The 15,828-nt window shown below is 52.8% G+C and overlaps 1 protein-coding gene across 2 annotated transcripts in view; it reads right to left on the bottom strand.

Annotated features, from left to right (window-relative positions):
* The window catches only part of NEK6 (NIMA related kinase 6), a 37,563-nt gene that overhangs the window by 13,825 nt on the left and 7,910 nt on the right, over positions 1-15,828 (bottom strand). The window contains exons 1-3 of one of the 2 annotated variants that reach the window (XM_053282151.1): positions 13,193-13,273; positions 6,227-6,348; positions 53-196 (exon numbers count right to left, since the gene is read on the bottom strand). In XM_053282151.1, the coding sequence (XP_053138126.1) occupies positions 53-196; positions 6,227-6,348; positions 13,193-13,232 (306 nt within the window). In that variant the 5' untranslated portion in view covers positions 13,233-13,273. Of the gene's footprint in view, positions 1-52; positions 197-6,226; positions 6,349-13,192; positions 13,274-15,828 lie in introns of those variants that run through there. The other variant, XM_053282153.1, reaches the window with a different exon arrangement.

Genomic DNA, 15,828 nt, shown 5'->3' with positions numbered 1-15,828 from the left:
GGCACGGAGCAAGACTCCAGCAAAAGGGGCCCCCGGGTCACTCAGGGCTCACCTGCACTTTCTTCAATGCCACTAGTTTTCTGTCCAGAAGGCAAGTTGCTTTGTAGACTTCACTGAATTGTCCTCGTCCAATTTTCTTCTCTATCTGAAAGTCCGCTAAGGTGCAACGATACGGGTACGATGCCAGATGCCGCTGCTGAAAGGAGAGAGGAGGAGGATCATGAGCCAAGGGGATTATGTGGGGCCGAGGCCCTGGCCTCGGATGGGGAGCAGGGAGGCAGAAGCCAGGGCAGAGCCCGGGTGCGCAACAAGAGGCGCAGTGGCCAACACAAACCTAGCCCGAGCGAGACACACCCTAGGCAGTCCCAGCACACACTCCCACCCATTCCACAACTCCGCCCGGCAGGCCTGAGCGCCTGGCCGCAGAAGCGGGGGCTGGCAGCGCTCACTCCTGGCACGATGGCTCCGCCACAGACGTCCGTCCGCTTGCCAGCCGGGGTGAGGGCTGGACACCTCGGCTGATAGACTCTGGCATCCGCCAGGACTACAGCTGCACATTTACATAGGCAATGACCTAGATTTGCATTTGCTAGCACAACCTTCCAGACCCAATTAAAGCAATGGAGCCAGAAAGGCTGTTAAATGATGGCACGAACCAAAGGCGCAGACCCAGGTCAGACCAAAACATGCCCCAAACTTCTCAATGGATTAACACAGCCCAGTTCCAGATTTACATGCCGCCTAGAGGGTGCGGAAAGGGCCTCCATCTTTGCAAGCACACAGTGGGGACCACACCTCCTCCTTCCGCCAAACCTCCCCAGCACTCCCCCGCCGAGGGTGATGCTTCTAGCCTTTTCTCTCTGCTGCTGCTGGCCAAGGGCTGGCTGGGCTCAGAGACAAGCTGCCCCTCCTGGACCCCCCCCCCATCCTCTCCTCTGGCATGGTCGCTTGCGGGGCGTGAGGGTCGGACTGAGACACTGGTCCTCCCCACCTCCCACATGGTTGCGATTTGTCATGTTTTACCCTCCTGCTACCCTCTAAACAGGATCCAATGCCATCACCCTGGATTTTGAGACTCATGTGAAAAAGGAAGGGTTTTGACTCAGCAGCAAACACACACACACACACACACACACGCACACACGAAGGAATGCTAACGAGTCATTATAAAAATATATCACTTCCCTTTTACATCCCTCGATGTCTGACTCAATCTCTCTGCTAGCCTCTTGAGCCTAAGCACATGCGACTCTCCTCTGGCCCTGCCCTGCCCACATCAAGCACTTGGGCATCCCCAGCCAAACAGGCCCCCCCGCCCTCCCCCCCCCGCACAGGGCTCTGCATTCTAGGGGCTGGGAAGCCAGCCACGGATGTGCTGAGGGCCCCCTGGATGCCTGCAGCCGACACAGGAGGCCAGGTCTGGCAAGGGCAGCCCACCCTGGGCAAGCGCTCGTAGGCCTGGCAGCCCCACCCCACCATCACACACACACCCCCACCCCTGCCGGCCTCCCCTGTCCACAACCAACCAGGCTCCCATCAGCGCCTGGGCCCCAGGGAAGCACGAAGCCTATTCAGGGCCAGGCCAGGAGCAGCTGAAGTCCCTGAGCTGCCTTCCAGACACAAGCATGCTGTGGATTCCCACCTTGGCACAAAGCTCGAGTCAAGTTGCCTTTTGAAATAATCACCCGCCATGACCTGGTGTGTTGGCTACCAACACAACCCTGCTTCCTGGAGGGATAGGTTTTGCTTGAAACAGCAGCAAACAAGTCTTTGCCCAATTACACCGGGATTCTAAAACTCCATGCAACAACTTGCCTGGACTTTTAATTATTTTTGTTGTGTGTAAGCTTTTGCGCGCACTCCGCGATCTGGAATGCATCATTAATTTTCCAGCAATTGTTTCGATGCCTTTAAAGTTCATATGTCATCTGAATGACATTTACTACAAGCAGAGTTCACCTTTAACAGGCAGCCACAGGGGTACGTGGGGGGGCTTCCACATGCACACTATAAATTATGATGGTGGATGGAAAAGCAGGAGTTTGATGACAGCCTCCAAGTCAGTCCTCCGTGATCCGATGAACGGAAGTGTTGCCATTTTTCAGGGTACAGCAGTGCTGGAAAACTGACTGAAATGTTGTTTTCCGGGTTGATTTTTCAAACACACAAATAGACGCGGAGGCACAACATGAACCCAGCTGGCATTTCGAACCCGGTGGCTGGAGCGGGTTGGAGTGGTTTCGGGATGACAGCTACGCCAAGTCAATACAGGCCTGGGTGCTTTTGCACAGCCATGACAGAGGCGGTGTGACGACACCCAGCGCCTGCCAGTGAGCCCGCAATCTCGAGCGGTCGGAAGGCTTTGCTGTGTCACTGGAGCATCTGCTAGCTGTGCCAGGAGGCAGGAGCACAGCCGCTTGGAAGCACAAGGTGAGAGGCAGCCTGTCTTCCAGAGCAGTTCAGGGCCAACGGAAGGCGTCTGCAAGACGTGCCTGGCCCACCTTGTCAGCCCTGCCATGCGCCTCCGACAGGCACCATCTGCACCAACGCCACACGGGAACCGCGAAAGCCGTGGCACCGCAGGGCGCCACCGCACTGAACCCTGGGATGCTTGGCCTCCGAAGGGGACTGCCTTCCCTGCCTGAATGCACCAGGCTTGGGGGGAAGCATACGGGCGGAAACCCCCTTTCGGGGCTCCACGGGCTCTAAGGGCGTCCAAGGCAGCACCTCCCCTCACAATGTGAGGCCGGCACCACTGGGCGGGGGAGCTCTGTAACGGAACCAAGAAGTGCTCTCCGCCAGGATGCCCAGCGTGCAGGAGACGGTGACGCCATCAGCGGCTAGGCGGGGCTGCAGCCCCCCCCCCACCCCTTCTCCACTCGGCCAGCAGCCTGGACAGGGCAGAGGCCCTCTGCATCCCCCGAGGCCACTGGCCAGGCCCTGCACCAAGCAGAACGAGCAGCTCCCTGGGAAGGGGGTCACAGGGCAGCCCAGCACGGAGGACGGTGCCTGCAGAACGGCTGGGCGCCAGGGTTCCCTCCCACGGGGATTCCCAGAGGTTGTCACCGCTGCCAAGGGACACACCAGCTCCCCTCTCCCACCCTCTGCTGCAGCAGCAGCAGCAGCAAATCTCACCCACCTCTCTGCTTTCACCTGTATGAGTTTGACCGGACATCGATCTCTTGTACTGTACTGAAATCCAATACAAAATGCCAACAATCTCGGTATCAATTCAAGGCAAAGAAAGCAATGTCCATCTTATTTATTTATTATTTCTCTGTGTAATCTGCCCTGTGCCATTTCTGGAAGGGCAGTGAACTAAACTGAACTAACAACAACAACACCAATTTTTATCGTCATCATCATCATCAACAACAAAATATAAAGAAATTCAAATCAAAATTGAAAGGTTGTGGTAGAAGAAGACTAAAATAATCCCAGTAGTAATTGGCCACCTGGGTGCAATTCCAAAACACCTTGAAGACCACCTCAACACCATAGGGGTCACAGAAATTACCACCAGTCAATTACAAAAAGCAACTTTACTGGGAACAGGTTACATTTTGCAACAATATTTATAACAACAACAACAATATTGACAATAAAATACAGGCATCCCAGGTCCTTGGGAAGGACTCGATGTCTGGATAAAACAAGTCAGTCAATAACATCTGCCTGACTGTATGAATCAATCAATCAATCGATTGATTGATTGATTAATAATGAAGAAAGAAACAGAGGGTTTAATACTGGCTGCACAAGAACAGGCACTAAGAACAAATGCAATAAGAGCAAAAGTCAAAAAACCAACAACAAATCGCAAGTGCCGCCTTTGTAAAGAAGCAGATGAAACAGTGGACTACTTAATCAGCTGTTGTAAAAAGATCGCACAGACTGACTACAAACAAAGGCATGACAAGGTAGCAGCGATGATACACTGGATCATCTGCAAAAAATACAAGCTACCTGCAGCCAAAAATTGGTGGGACCATAAAATTGAAAAAGTTGTAGAAAATGAAGATGCAAAAATATTATGGGACTTCCGACTACAGACAGACAAACATCTGCCACTCAATACACCAGATATAACTGTAGTCGAGAAGAAAGAAAAACAAGTCAAAATAATTGACATAGCAATACCAGGGGATAGCAGAATAGAAGAAAAAGAAATAGAAAAAATCACCAAATACAAAGATCTACAAATTGGAATGGAAAGGCTGTGGCAGAAAAAGACCCAAATAATCCCAGTGGTCATTGGCGCCCTGGGTGCAGTCCCAAAAGACCTTGAAGAGCACCTCAACACCATAGGGGCCACAGAAATCTCAACCTGTGCTCGAAGATGCCATGACTGTATATGCTGTGTAAGAACACTTCCTAATCTTGTTCGCGGAATAATTACATGGGCTCTATCCTGCCAAATGAGACTGTAATTAACCCTAATTGCTCAAAATGTAACTTGGCTAATTCGAGGAGATCAATTACTATTAAATGACTCAATATGACAAATTGCGGCATCCGGGGAGGGGGGCTGCGTTCCACTCAGGGTATTTCAGCGCAGTGCTGAGCACCATGTGTGCCCAGACCACGCATTGCCTTTGGAAATCTAACAACTGTGCTGTGCTTCTGCTCCCTTAATGAGTGAGCTCAGCAAGGCCGGGCAGTCTGAAGGCAGCTGGCCCGAGGGACTCCTCCCCGGCAGCAGCCCTGCTCCGCTCCTCCTCTGGCTGCTTCTCCGGCCAGGCCACCGCCACACCTTCCCATCCTCAAAAGAGACCTGAGGAAGCCTGCCAGGAGTCTATGCCGCCGGCCCAGTCAGCTGCCCGGGAAGCAACAAGGAGGAGGCGGGGAGGGAGACGCCGATGGCCCACACCTCTCCCTCCCAACTGACATGGGGTTGCTCTGGAGGCAGAGAGGCCCGGATAAGGAGTGGTCCTCCAGCGGACTAAACCAAAGAGGAATCATCATTCAGAAACATATTGATATGTGTACATTTGCCGATATTCTGTTTATATTAATATTAAGGCAGGAAAAATGGGATGAGGGCAAAGACCACCTGGAGACACAGAACATCCAGATGGAAAAATCCATGGCATTCAGGTGGCATATTTATTACACTCCATGCCTGTTTTGCAAACTCTAAATGGTTCACACTTAAGTATGAACACAGCACAACTACTGCAGCATATAAACGTGTTAAATAAATAAATAATAAAATAATTATGCACTGTGTGAAAAAGCACTTCCTTTTGTTGGTCCTAAATTTCCTGGCCTTGAGTTTCATGGGATGACCCCTGGTTCTAGTGTTATTATGCGAGAGGGAGAAAATGTTAACTCTCTCCACTCCATGCATAATTTTATACACTTAGATCATATCTCCCCTTAGTCGCCTCTTTTCCAAAGTAAAGAGCCCCAGATGCTGTCGCCTTGCCTCGTAAGGAAGGTGCTCCAGGCCCCTGGTCATCTCGGCTGCCCTCTTCTGCACCTTTTCCAATTCTACAACATCCTTCTTAAGATATGGTGACCAGAACTGCATGCAGTACTCCAGATGTGGCCACACCATAGAGTTGTACAAGGTATGATAATACTAGCGGTTTTATTTTCAACCCCCTTCAGAATGATCCCTGACATGGAACTGGCCTTTTTTACCGCTGCTACGCATTTGAGTCAACATTTTCAATGAGCTGTCCACTATGACCCCAAGATCCCTCTCCTGGTCAGTCGCTGACAGCTCAGACCCCATCAGTGTATATGTGAAGTTGGGTTCTTTTGCCCCAATATGCATCCCTTTATACTTGCCAACACTGAACCACATTTGCCATTTTGTCGCCCACTCCCCAGTTTGGAGAGCTCCTCTTGGAGCTCCTCACAATCTCTTTTGGATTTCACTACCCTCAATAGTTTAGTGTCATCTGCAAATTTGGCCACTGTGCTGCTTACCTCAACTTCTAGATCATTTATGAACAAGTTAAAGAGCACCGGTCCCAGTACAGATCCCAGGGGGACCCCACTCCTTACTTCCCTCCATTATGAAAACTTGGAGGGAAATTCAAAAGTTCAATTTGGTTGTGCAGTTCTTGCTTAAAGTTGCCTGCACATTTCTTCAAACTGTTTTCAGGCTGCTTAAACCCTTAATTTAGGATTTTCTCTACTAAACAGGTGCAAACACAGAGGCAGCTAAACCCCCGAGGAAGAGGCTGTGCATGCGAGAGAGAAAATGGCAGCTTACTTGAGCATCATGCGGATAGTCCGGACTCGTCACTTTACAGAGTGGGTTGTTCTGGTCCCCTAGATGATGCGGATGGTTGTGTTGTCCTTCCATGGTATCATGCCAGATTCTGCCTCTGAGCTCTGTTGGAAAAAGAATTCAGCTGTGTCAAAGCAAACACACTCCCCATGACTGCAGGCGCACACGCAGAGCCAATCTGGAGGGCACCCTCCAAAGGGGTCTTCCCCCGCTCTTGCGACATAGAAGCCATGAGCGCTTGAGGCTGGAGCCCCTTCCTTTCCCCACCCCGGCCAAGGAGCTGGCCAAGGGCACAGAGGGCTCTGCTCAGGAAAGGGCAGTCAGCAGGACCAGCGCCCCACTCCACACACGGCCGCTGCTCCCAGAGAACACGCAGACACTTCCACGCAAATGCACAGCGCCAGAAAGAAGCGCAGCTGCCAGCGCTGTTTGCCCCGAAGGAGCCACAGTCCCCAGGAAGGCAGGGGCCGAGGCGACCTGCCTCCCGCTGGGACGGAGCAGCTAAAAGACCAGTACAGAAATTACAGAAGAACCTTCCGTGGCCACCATTACAGCAAGCTACCCAAGAAGCCATTTACCTAAGCGGTTCGGCAAGGTAGCTTTTGAATAGCTATAGCCCTCTCGCCCACACCCCCGACCCCTAAAAGCCCACCCGCCCAATCCTAAAGGATCCGAAACAATAAGGGCAGTAGCATGTTAGGCTGCTGTTATGAACACTGCTGGTTTTATATGCCAGTATTTAGATGTATGGAGATGAGATGACAAGGACTAGACCCAGCTCTTATCAGATTCCTCTTAAATCAGATCTCAGCTCCGTTGCCTTTCAAGGGTGAAAAGCCCTGACTGGGGCAGCCATTTATAAACGGCAAAGTTAAGCCGTTGAGTTATCAACTGAGTGAGTGGCCAAGAGCAAGTTGTGGTGGCAGTTGTGAGACAGACAGAGCTGAGTCGCACCTGAAGCTAAACCTGAGCTTATGCCAGATGCTTGGGAGTGCTTTAAGAACATCAGAACAGCCCTGCTGGATCAGGCTCACTTCTCGCACCTGTCTGTGGCTTTTCTCTCTCTTTTCCTTTTGCAGGCAACCAGTTATTTCCATTTTGGGGGGAAATAAACTTCTCAGAGATCCAAAACTATTTCACAAAAGCTACTGAGATTACACAAGGACTATGCCATATTTGCCAGTATTCAACTTGGCTTGATCACTCCTGGATGGGATGAGATTAATGTTCCAGCGGAAGGAGCACCAGGGGGACCCCAAGAGGCACACACCAGCTGTCCCAGTGTGTGGGCGGCCCTCTGACGCCACGGGGCCCTCACCGACCTCAAGGCTCAAGGAGAAGCAGACCCACTTCCGACACAGAGGAGCCACCCTGACCAGGAACAAAGCAGGGCAGGCGCCACCAGGACCCCTCGCCAGGGGCTCCCCAGCCAGGAGGGGAGGGGAAGTGCCCTGAACAGCTCCAGGCAAGAGGGCTGGCGAGGGCTGGTTCAAGCATCTTGGCTTGCACAGCTCTGGACAGAGTCAAGGCGGAATACCAGTTTGGGAAAGTGAGACGGATCAGCTCACATGACCCCACGCTGACCCTCCTCGCGGACACCGAAGGGACACGGCGTCCTGCTCAAAACTCACAGCTATTCTAGGATGTTGGTGGCACACAGACTGGAGGGAGATCAGCAGCGCTGCTTGCCAGAGAGGCAGGGCAGGCGCCACAGGTAGCAGGCAGCAGGGAGGTGCCTCCCTCCACAAGCAGCAACCTGCTCCTCCCGTGATAGCAGGGCCGCCTCTGGATTCTGCCGCCTGTGCTCACTAAGCAGACGCCTCAGCACGGAGGTCCGAGGGCAACTCACTGCTCTGGGCTTGCACACGTCCAAGAAACGGGGGTGCCTTTCCCCTACGAAGCGGCCTACGAGGGAGGCGCCCCCATCCCAGGGGCAGCTTGGGAGTCTCTCTCGGCCTGAAGTCTGCCTCCCTCTCCACGCACACTTTCCCCTCGCAAGGACTATTCCAGCCAGCCAGGGCAACAAACGCTTCCGCCACCCCCTGCAGGAAGCATCCAATGCCCCCCGAGGGACACCCCCAAGGTGCCCGCCCTTTCCAAAGCAGGCACGGCAACAGCTGTGATCAGCAGCTCAGTCAGGTACCCCCACACACCTGCAGATGCCTCCACCACCAGCGGCCAAATGACTCTCCCAGATCAACCAGCCGCGTGAAGAGCAAGGGATCCCTCCCAAGCAGACAGCCGCATGCCGACCACATGCCTGCTCTTCAGTGCCAACACACTGGCCGCTGTTTCCCATATGGCTGGCACTCGGCCCTCTCGGCTGCCCACAAGGCCACTGAGCATTTACGCCACAGCCATGACGACTTGTAGGAATATTTCACAACAGAAACATCTTTGTCGTTAGTATTCTCGCTGCAATTTAGTCAGATCAACCTTTAAATCTCATCCATCATGCTGAAGAGCTCTGGCAAAGCAAGCAACAGTAATATATGCTTCCTTGTAGAGCCTAATTACCAGCTACGTTAAACAGCATCCATCGCCCGCCCGCCCGCCCGCCTCCCGGAACACAAGCCAACAGAAAAGGCTGGAGCAGCCTCCGGGTTCTCTCACTCTCACTTCTGCTTGGTGGAAGCACCTCGTGGCTGGTTCACTGCTAGCAGACCGACACTGTCTGGCACATGACAAAGCCACTTGAACCTCGCCACTGCACTTCTGACAGCACTTCCCAAAGTGTGGAGTATTTGCTGTACAGCCCTGACAAGTTTTAACTCCTTTGCTTGCCTTTTTCAGGAGTCGATGCAAGATGACTTGACGTTACCATAAGCAGAGCCGTTTAACATGAAAAGACACACAAGGATATGACAATATGCAACGTACACCTTTCGCAACTTAAGCAGTGTTAAGGAGATGGCAGAAGAGACGCTGTCTCAAGGCACAGAAGGGAATTGTGCAAGAAGTCTGTGTGTCTCAAGGGCAGTTACTTAAGACTGTTGTTTCCAGACCTACGCCTGACCTTCAGCCAACTTTCCTTGCAATGCATTTTCTTACAACAGCGAGAGAGAGGTGTGCGCGTTGAGGGAGTCCACAACGGTTGAGGCTACAGGGTTCTCAAGGATCCTCAAGCTGTGGGGCAATTTCCCCCATCCTCACCACCCCAGATCTTCTGTGCCTTTTGACTGAACCATCGTCAGGGAGAGGGATGACCAGCTTCCATTATTCCCCTAAACTTAACCAATTCGTTGGCATGGTTCCCCACCTGTAATCCAAAGTTGTCATTTCTGGCAAGCTTTTCCATTCTTAAATCCCTAAGGCCCCCCTCTTGGAACTGAAAGCACAACCTGCTTGCTCCCTTTCCCCCATCACCTGTCTGACGCTGCCCACTCAGGTGTCCTAGTGACAAGTGGGGAGCCTTACACTGTGGATTTGTTCAAGAGAGCAAAACAGAAACCTCTCCATTAGGAATATTTCTGGGCACTATTCAAAGCCTCAAATGCAAATGGTAAACACTTCTTTCCAAAACTCCTCTTACATGTGTAAGAATACAGAAGGCTGGCTAGAAAACACTGCATCTAAAGGACGAGATATGCCATTATTTATGCAGCATTAAGAGAAGACTAAACACTAGCAAGCATCCTGTGACACATTCAAGATGAACATATTCATGTAGCACAAACTTCAGTTCATTGCCACTGAAGGCCAGTATTTGACATTAATAAAATACATTGGTGGCCAGCATCACAGACTCCGGGCATTTCACAGAGCCTTCTGCCTCCCCTGCTTTTACCATTCTTCTCTTGGCACTTGCCACAATAAACCGGCTGGTCCCGCAGGACACTGTGGTTTTTTTCTTGACATGCTGGTAACTTAAGCTCTTCAATAACCTGGGCACCCACCACGTTATGAGTGTTGGCATAATTTACCCCAGGGGGAAATCTATTGATGGGGCCTGGTGAAGGCGATGAGTGAGCTTGACCAGAGTGAAGCCAAGCCTGCTTTCTGCCCACCACCAGCATCCCTCTCAGGAGTAAGAGGACCAAAATGAATGTTCTCTGCTTATGTCAACAAGTGGCATTCCTTCCACGAGTGGCAAGGCAGCCATTGTGGGCCGCTCTTCCATACCTGGGAGCAAATGACGTTCAGTCAACAAACGGCAAGTTAGTCTGAGAGGCTCACTCCAGATGTCAACAACACAAATGCTACTAGCCTATATTTAAATATTTGTGGCAAGCTTCCCATCCTGTTTGAAATACATTCTCCACCCCGGCTCATGTTGACGTTCCTGTCTTTAGTCAGCAAGATTAATCTTTCAACAGAAACAGAGTAAGACGTTTCTGCACTCTATTCATTCACAGAAATACAAACACCCAACACACAGCTTTGTTCTAGAGAGTGGCTTGGTGTCCTGCCACCTTCCCTATCGTCATGTCAGTCTTCCCAGGCTGGATGGAGGCAGCAACAAGTCCTTGGGTTGCTAAGAGAGACTCGCCCCACTTTCACAACTTTCCGGCCCACTACGAGCCAAACCCACCAGCTCCCAGGGCCACCTGCCTTTCTCTTGCCAGCTCTTAAACAAGTGGTGCTAAGAAACAAAGCTCCCACTTCCGCACGGGGTCAGAGCGGCAAGAAGAGACGCGGCACACTTCCTCAGCCTTCTCTCCCGGCGTGGCTTGGAATGGAAGCCCCCAGCCCTGCCTCAGCAGCACGCAAGCATGGGCCAGGCACTCTAAGCTCTCTGGAACTAATGTTTCAACTTTTTCTGTTGGTTTGCTTTGTTGTAAACCGCCCAGAGACACAAGTTTTGGGCGGTATAAAAACATGTCAAATAAATAAATAAATAAATCTTCCCCCGGGGGGGAGAAACTACTTGCAGGTAGCTTCAAACGCCTGGCTACCTCTGCAGCTTAGGCTGCTGCTGTGACCTCCTCCTGGACAGCAACTGCTATCCGCAAGGACAGTGCGCAAGACCGCAGGCTGCCAAAGGGCGCCTCAATGAAGAGACGGAGATCCCCTGGTCTTGGCTCCGGCATGGCGCTACTGGATATGGGCATTTCAGCTTGCCTCAAAATCAAGAGTTTTCTGGAAAATAATGTGCGTGCATGCACACACACAGACACACCGCAGAAACTTGCTTACACCACCCCAAATCCCCAAGGGCCAGCTATGCCTCTGAAAGGGTTATAAATACTGTTCCATTAACCACCCCAAAGCTCTCGGCGGTGTGTTGTACCCAAGAATATTACAGAGGTTGCTGTCCTCCCTGAGAAGAAACCAGTTTTCCACTGGAAAGAAAGGAAGTGTAACTAGAACAGCAACTCCTTAGGGGGCTTATTAGACCCTCAAAGAGCTGCTGTGATTGCTGAAACCGACTTTTGCTAGCAGAAGCTTCATCTTACATAAATACAAGGGGAACGCATAAGAGAGGAAAACCCTGAAGACTACACTTCAACCATCTCCAATACGGGAAGAAATGCGTTTCAGTCACAGAGTGTTTAGCCCGCCTGCCCTGGCTACGAGGCTTTTTCTTCACATCCCCTGTCACTGCATGAGCACAGACTTCTCACCCAGAGGAGAAGCTGCCCTCACACCCCTCGTCCGACCAGGGAGTCAAGCTTTCTGCTGGCTTTCACCTTGCCATGGACCTACAGGAAGAGAGAGTAAACAAGCCAGCCTTTTTGTTTTGTTTTCACGAAGGGCGAGTGGGGAGAAAGCATTCCTTTAAAAATACACTAACAGCCAATCTTAACCAAAACATCATGTCACAAGCTGGGAACCAAGAAAAATGCAGGAGGGACTAAAAAACAACAAGCAGCATTCTGTTTAGTTTTAAAGCTATCTTTAGCCCAACAGGATGTGTGTGGAGCAGAGAAGCCTCCCTCGCCAGCCCAGCACCGTGAGCTTCCAGCCATCCCACCGATGACCGCACTCCACAGGAGTTGTCCTTTCATCCAGACCTCTGCATCCCGTTGTTCTGGAGTGGGGGGCCACCGACCAGCAGCAGCAGCAGCAGCAGCAGCAGCAGCCCACACCTGCTGAGCTCCTCCCTCCCCTCCCCTCACCGCAGCCCAGGCATCTGAAGCTCCTCCTGGCTCTTCTCTTCTCCTCCATCCCACGGGCAGAGCCAACGGCTCCATCATCAGCTGCACTGATGCTGCTGTGAGAACGGCCCGTGCCTGGCTTGTGCCCCGCAACCCCGTCACACAGGAACAGAGGACGCCGGTCCGTCTCGCTCAGCACTATCTACAGGGAGTAGCAGCAGCAGCAGCAGCAGCAGCAGCTCTCCAAGGCTCCAAGCAGACGTCTTTCCTCCCAGCCCAACCTGGAGACGTGTCCAGAGATTTCAGCTGGGACCAGCTTCTCCATGCTCAGCAGACTCTGCCACTGAGCTACCACCCAACCTCTTGGATGGGGGGCTTGAGCTCCTGCACCTCAGGCCAGGGAGACACCCCCTGGTGCCACTCTTTGTAGCTATCAGCACCCTTCCAGGGAGCATGCCCAAAGGCAGGCTGACCTGTTACAGCAAGCTCTCCAGGACAGAGACGGCCATGATCACGCCTGCCAGTGGCGGAGAGGTTTCCCAACACAGGGCTGGCAGGTTTAAAATGCGGGCCACTGTGCCACACACAAGCACATGGCCCAGAGAAACAAAAGAAGCAAAAAGGAGAAAACGGGAAGGCTCTCCAAGGAGAGCACAAGGCCAAAGTCATGGAAGATGGGCAGTTATAGAGAATATCCTTCCAGGGCGGGCACGCCCCCCCCCCCTCTGGAATCTGGACACACACAAGGGCCGAGGGCCTGCTCCTTGTCCAGAGCTGTGGACGGCTGCAGAGCGAGCGAGCGAGCGAGCTCTCTGCAGGCCCAGATCTCATGGGTGGGGCTGCACAGGGACCACGAGGAACGCAAGTCCTGCAACAAGCAAGCTCAACCCTCCTCCCCCACCAGGCTCACCAGAATGAAGCCAATCCAAAGAATCAAAACTGTACTCCATGCAGTGTATTCTCCGATGGTAATGTTCTTACAGCTGACAAGATGTTATAAATTGGAGTAATTGACCTGTGAAAGCAGTAAGAAGCTCAAGCGAGTTAAAAAATTATCCTATAAATACCATAAAGATTAACAGATCTTTAATATCCGCCCAAGAAGCACTTACACTAAGTACAATGATTATAGTAACAGATAATATTTACTGCGTAGAGCTGACTTTAATATATACAGCTTGCCACAAAAAGCAGCCCCGGTTCTTAATCCTCCCAGAGCTGAAAGGCCTCACTTGGATTTTCCAGACTGATTAAGTGTAGCCCGCAGAAGAAACACGCCACTCCCTCGCCTCGGCTGGCAGGCCTTCCGCCCTCCGGAGAGCCCCTCGAGTGGGTCTGTGGAATCCGCTGCCACTTGGAAAGGCCCTCAGCCCCGCCCCAGGGATCTTGGGGGGGGGACACCCAGACTCCAAGGCCAGGGGTCTTTAGATTGGCTCTCAGAGTTGGGCTAACTGCCCTGTCTGAGGCCAATGAGGCTGACTGGAAAACCACCAGAGTGGTTGGTTGGCTAGCCGTCTGCTGTTCCTTGCGGTGTCTAGCATCACATATTCTGCTGGGTCCTATTCCTCTTGACTCTCGTAACAAAACCACATCCCATCCTCATCAGCGTGGCTGGAGTTGTCGAGTTCCATACACGCAAAAACAGCAAGCTCACAGGCAGAGATTCAACCGTGCGGAAGCAACAAGTGACAGCAGGGGAAAGAAGGAGAAGCAAAGGGGTCCAAGGTATATCCTGGGGTCAGTCCTGGTCTCTCCATCAGAAGCAGGGAGACTGTACAAATGGGAGGGGAGCATGCCGGAAAGGGCCAGCCGGGCAACGCTAGCAAGAGGCCGTCGCTCTGCCCGGGCAAGGCTACAGCACTGGGACCTTCTGGGGGGCGGGCGGAATGGGACACTAAAGCAAGTCTGCTGTGGACCACCTCGTACAAGCCTAGAACTCAGGGTCACCCCGTGCAATGAACTGACAGGAGGAGATTCTGGACAGGCAGAAGACAGCCCTTCCCCAGACGGAGCAGAGCTCCTGTCCGGTATTCACTGCCACAGAGGGCGGAGATGGCTTCAAAGGGGGGCTCGCCCCACCCTCCCTGCACTTGTCCATCAGCAGCTCTTGCCCACAGCAGTGGCAGGAAACCTGCCCTTGGATCCCTCCTCATAGTACCATTCTCACACATCTGGCCTTCGGATGGTGGGTCGGATCAGATCTCTGGGCACCCTGCCTCTACTGTAGATCGGACATCCAAGTCTGTCGTGTGCTGAAAACATCAGGGCAGTGAGGAGGAAAGAAGGCACGAGGGAAGCAAACTTCATGCCACTTCCACACTGACTAGCTTGTCCGCCTGCCTCCGTGTCCACTGGGGGGGATGTTTAAGAGTGTCACGGAGGCTCATCCAACCACTCACGGTATCTCCTAGGCCAGGGGTGGGCAACCTTGGCTCTCCCACCAGGAGCAATATTGGTGGGTGGGGATGGGTGTTATCATTCCAGACCAGCTGGTGCATACTGATGAAGAGCAAGCAAGCGAGCCATCTCCAGCCCTCTCGCCATATTGCAGAAGAGCAAGCCCAGGTTTTCCACAGGCCTCTGCAAAGCAGCGTTTCCCCTGGCTGGCTCGGAGCATGTGCATGGCTTGTGATTGCCTTGGCTGTGCAAAATGGCAAGAGTGTGGCAACAACTCCCACAAAAGCACACCCTTTCGCCCTGCTCTGAAAACCACCTCCCTCCCTCCCTCCCTCCCTGGCACAAACTCACAGCATGTTCAGAATCACTCTCTAGTTGTGACCAGAGCAGCAGCTGGCTCACAGGAAAGGGAAGAATCTGGAACTTGAGCTGCCCTCCACCCACTGGAGCCAGGAGCAGACTGCTGACTCAGAGGCAGGCCCTGACAAGCAGCAGCCCGAGTTCCAGGCCCCGGCACGTCACTTGACAAATCCGCACACACGCACACACACACACACCCCGCCTGTGGCAGTGCTGCCGGGAACACAACCCCAGCTCCCCAGCACCCATCTTCCTGGTCAACACGGAGTGGAGCTTCAGCGCCAGGTCCCTGGAGCCCTGTCAAAGGGCTGGTGGTCACGTCCCTGTGCATGAGAATGAGAATGAGAGAGAGAGAGACTGGCCAGAGCTCACAGAGGAAGCAGCCAAAGGAGGGAGAGAATAGCAAACACCAGCCCCGCTTGCAGGCAGAGAGGCTACTGCTGCTCCTCCTCCACAGGCACCACCACCGAGAGGGTGTGGGGCTGCCACCTGTTCCCAGAGCATTCTAGGCGGGGGCAAGAGTTCAGGAGGCCTCTCTGCTGGAGCCTTCACCTCTGCAAGCCCAGGGCACTAAGCCCTCACAGCTCGCTTCTTCGCAGCTAGGATCCAAGAGGAAGAAGCGAGGCAAAGTGATCCACCACCACCTCGCCAGCCTTCGCCAGCTCCACCACCACTGCTTCAACCTGCCAGTCGGGAGCTGTTTCCCACATGTTGCAGTTCTGGTAATATGGTCAGCTTATGAACTCCAAAACACACACCCCCAGTTCACAATTGTTCCATTCAACAAAA

The sequence above is a fragment of the Hemicordylus capensis genome, chromosome 17 (genome assembly GCF_027244095.1).
Source record: "Hemicordylus capensis ecotype Gifberg chromosome 17, rHemCap1.1.pri, whole genome shotgun sequence".
Taxonomy (NCBI): Eukaryota; Metazoa; Chordata; class Lepidosauria; order Squamata; family Cordylidae; genus Hemicordylus; species Hemicordylus capensis.
This window is presented reverse-complemented; position numbering and strand designations above follow the sequence as displayed.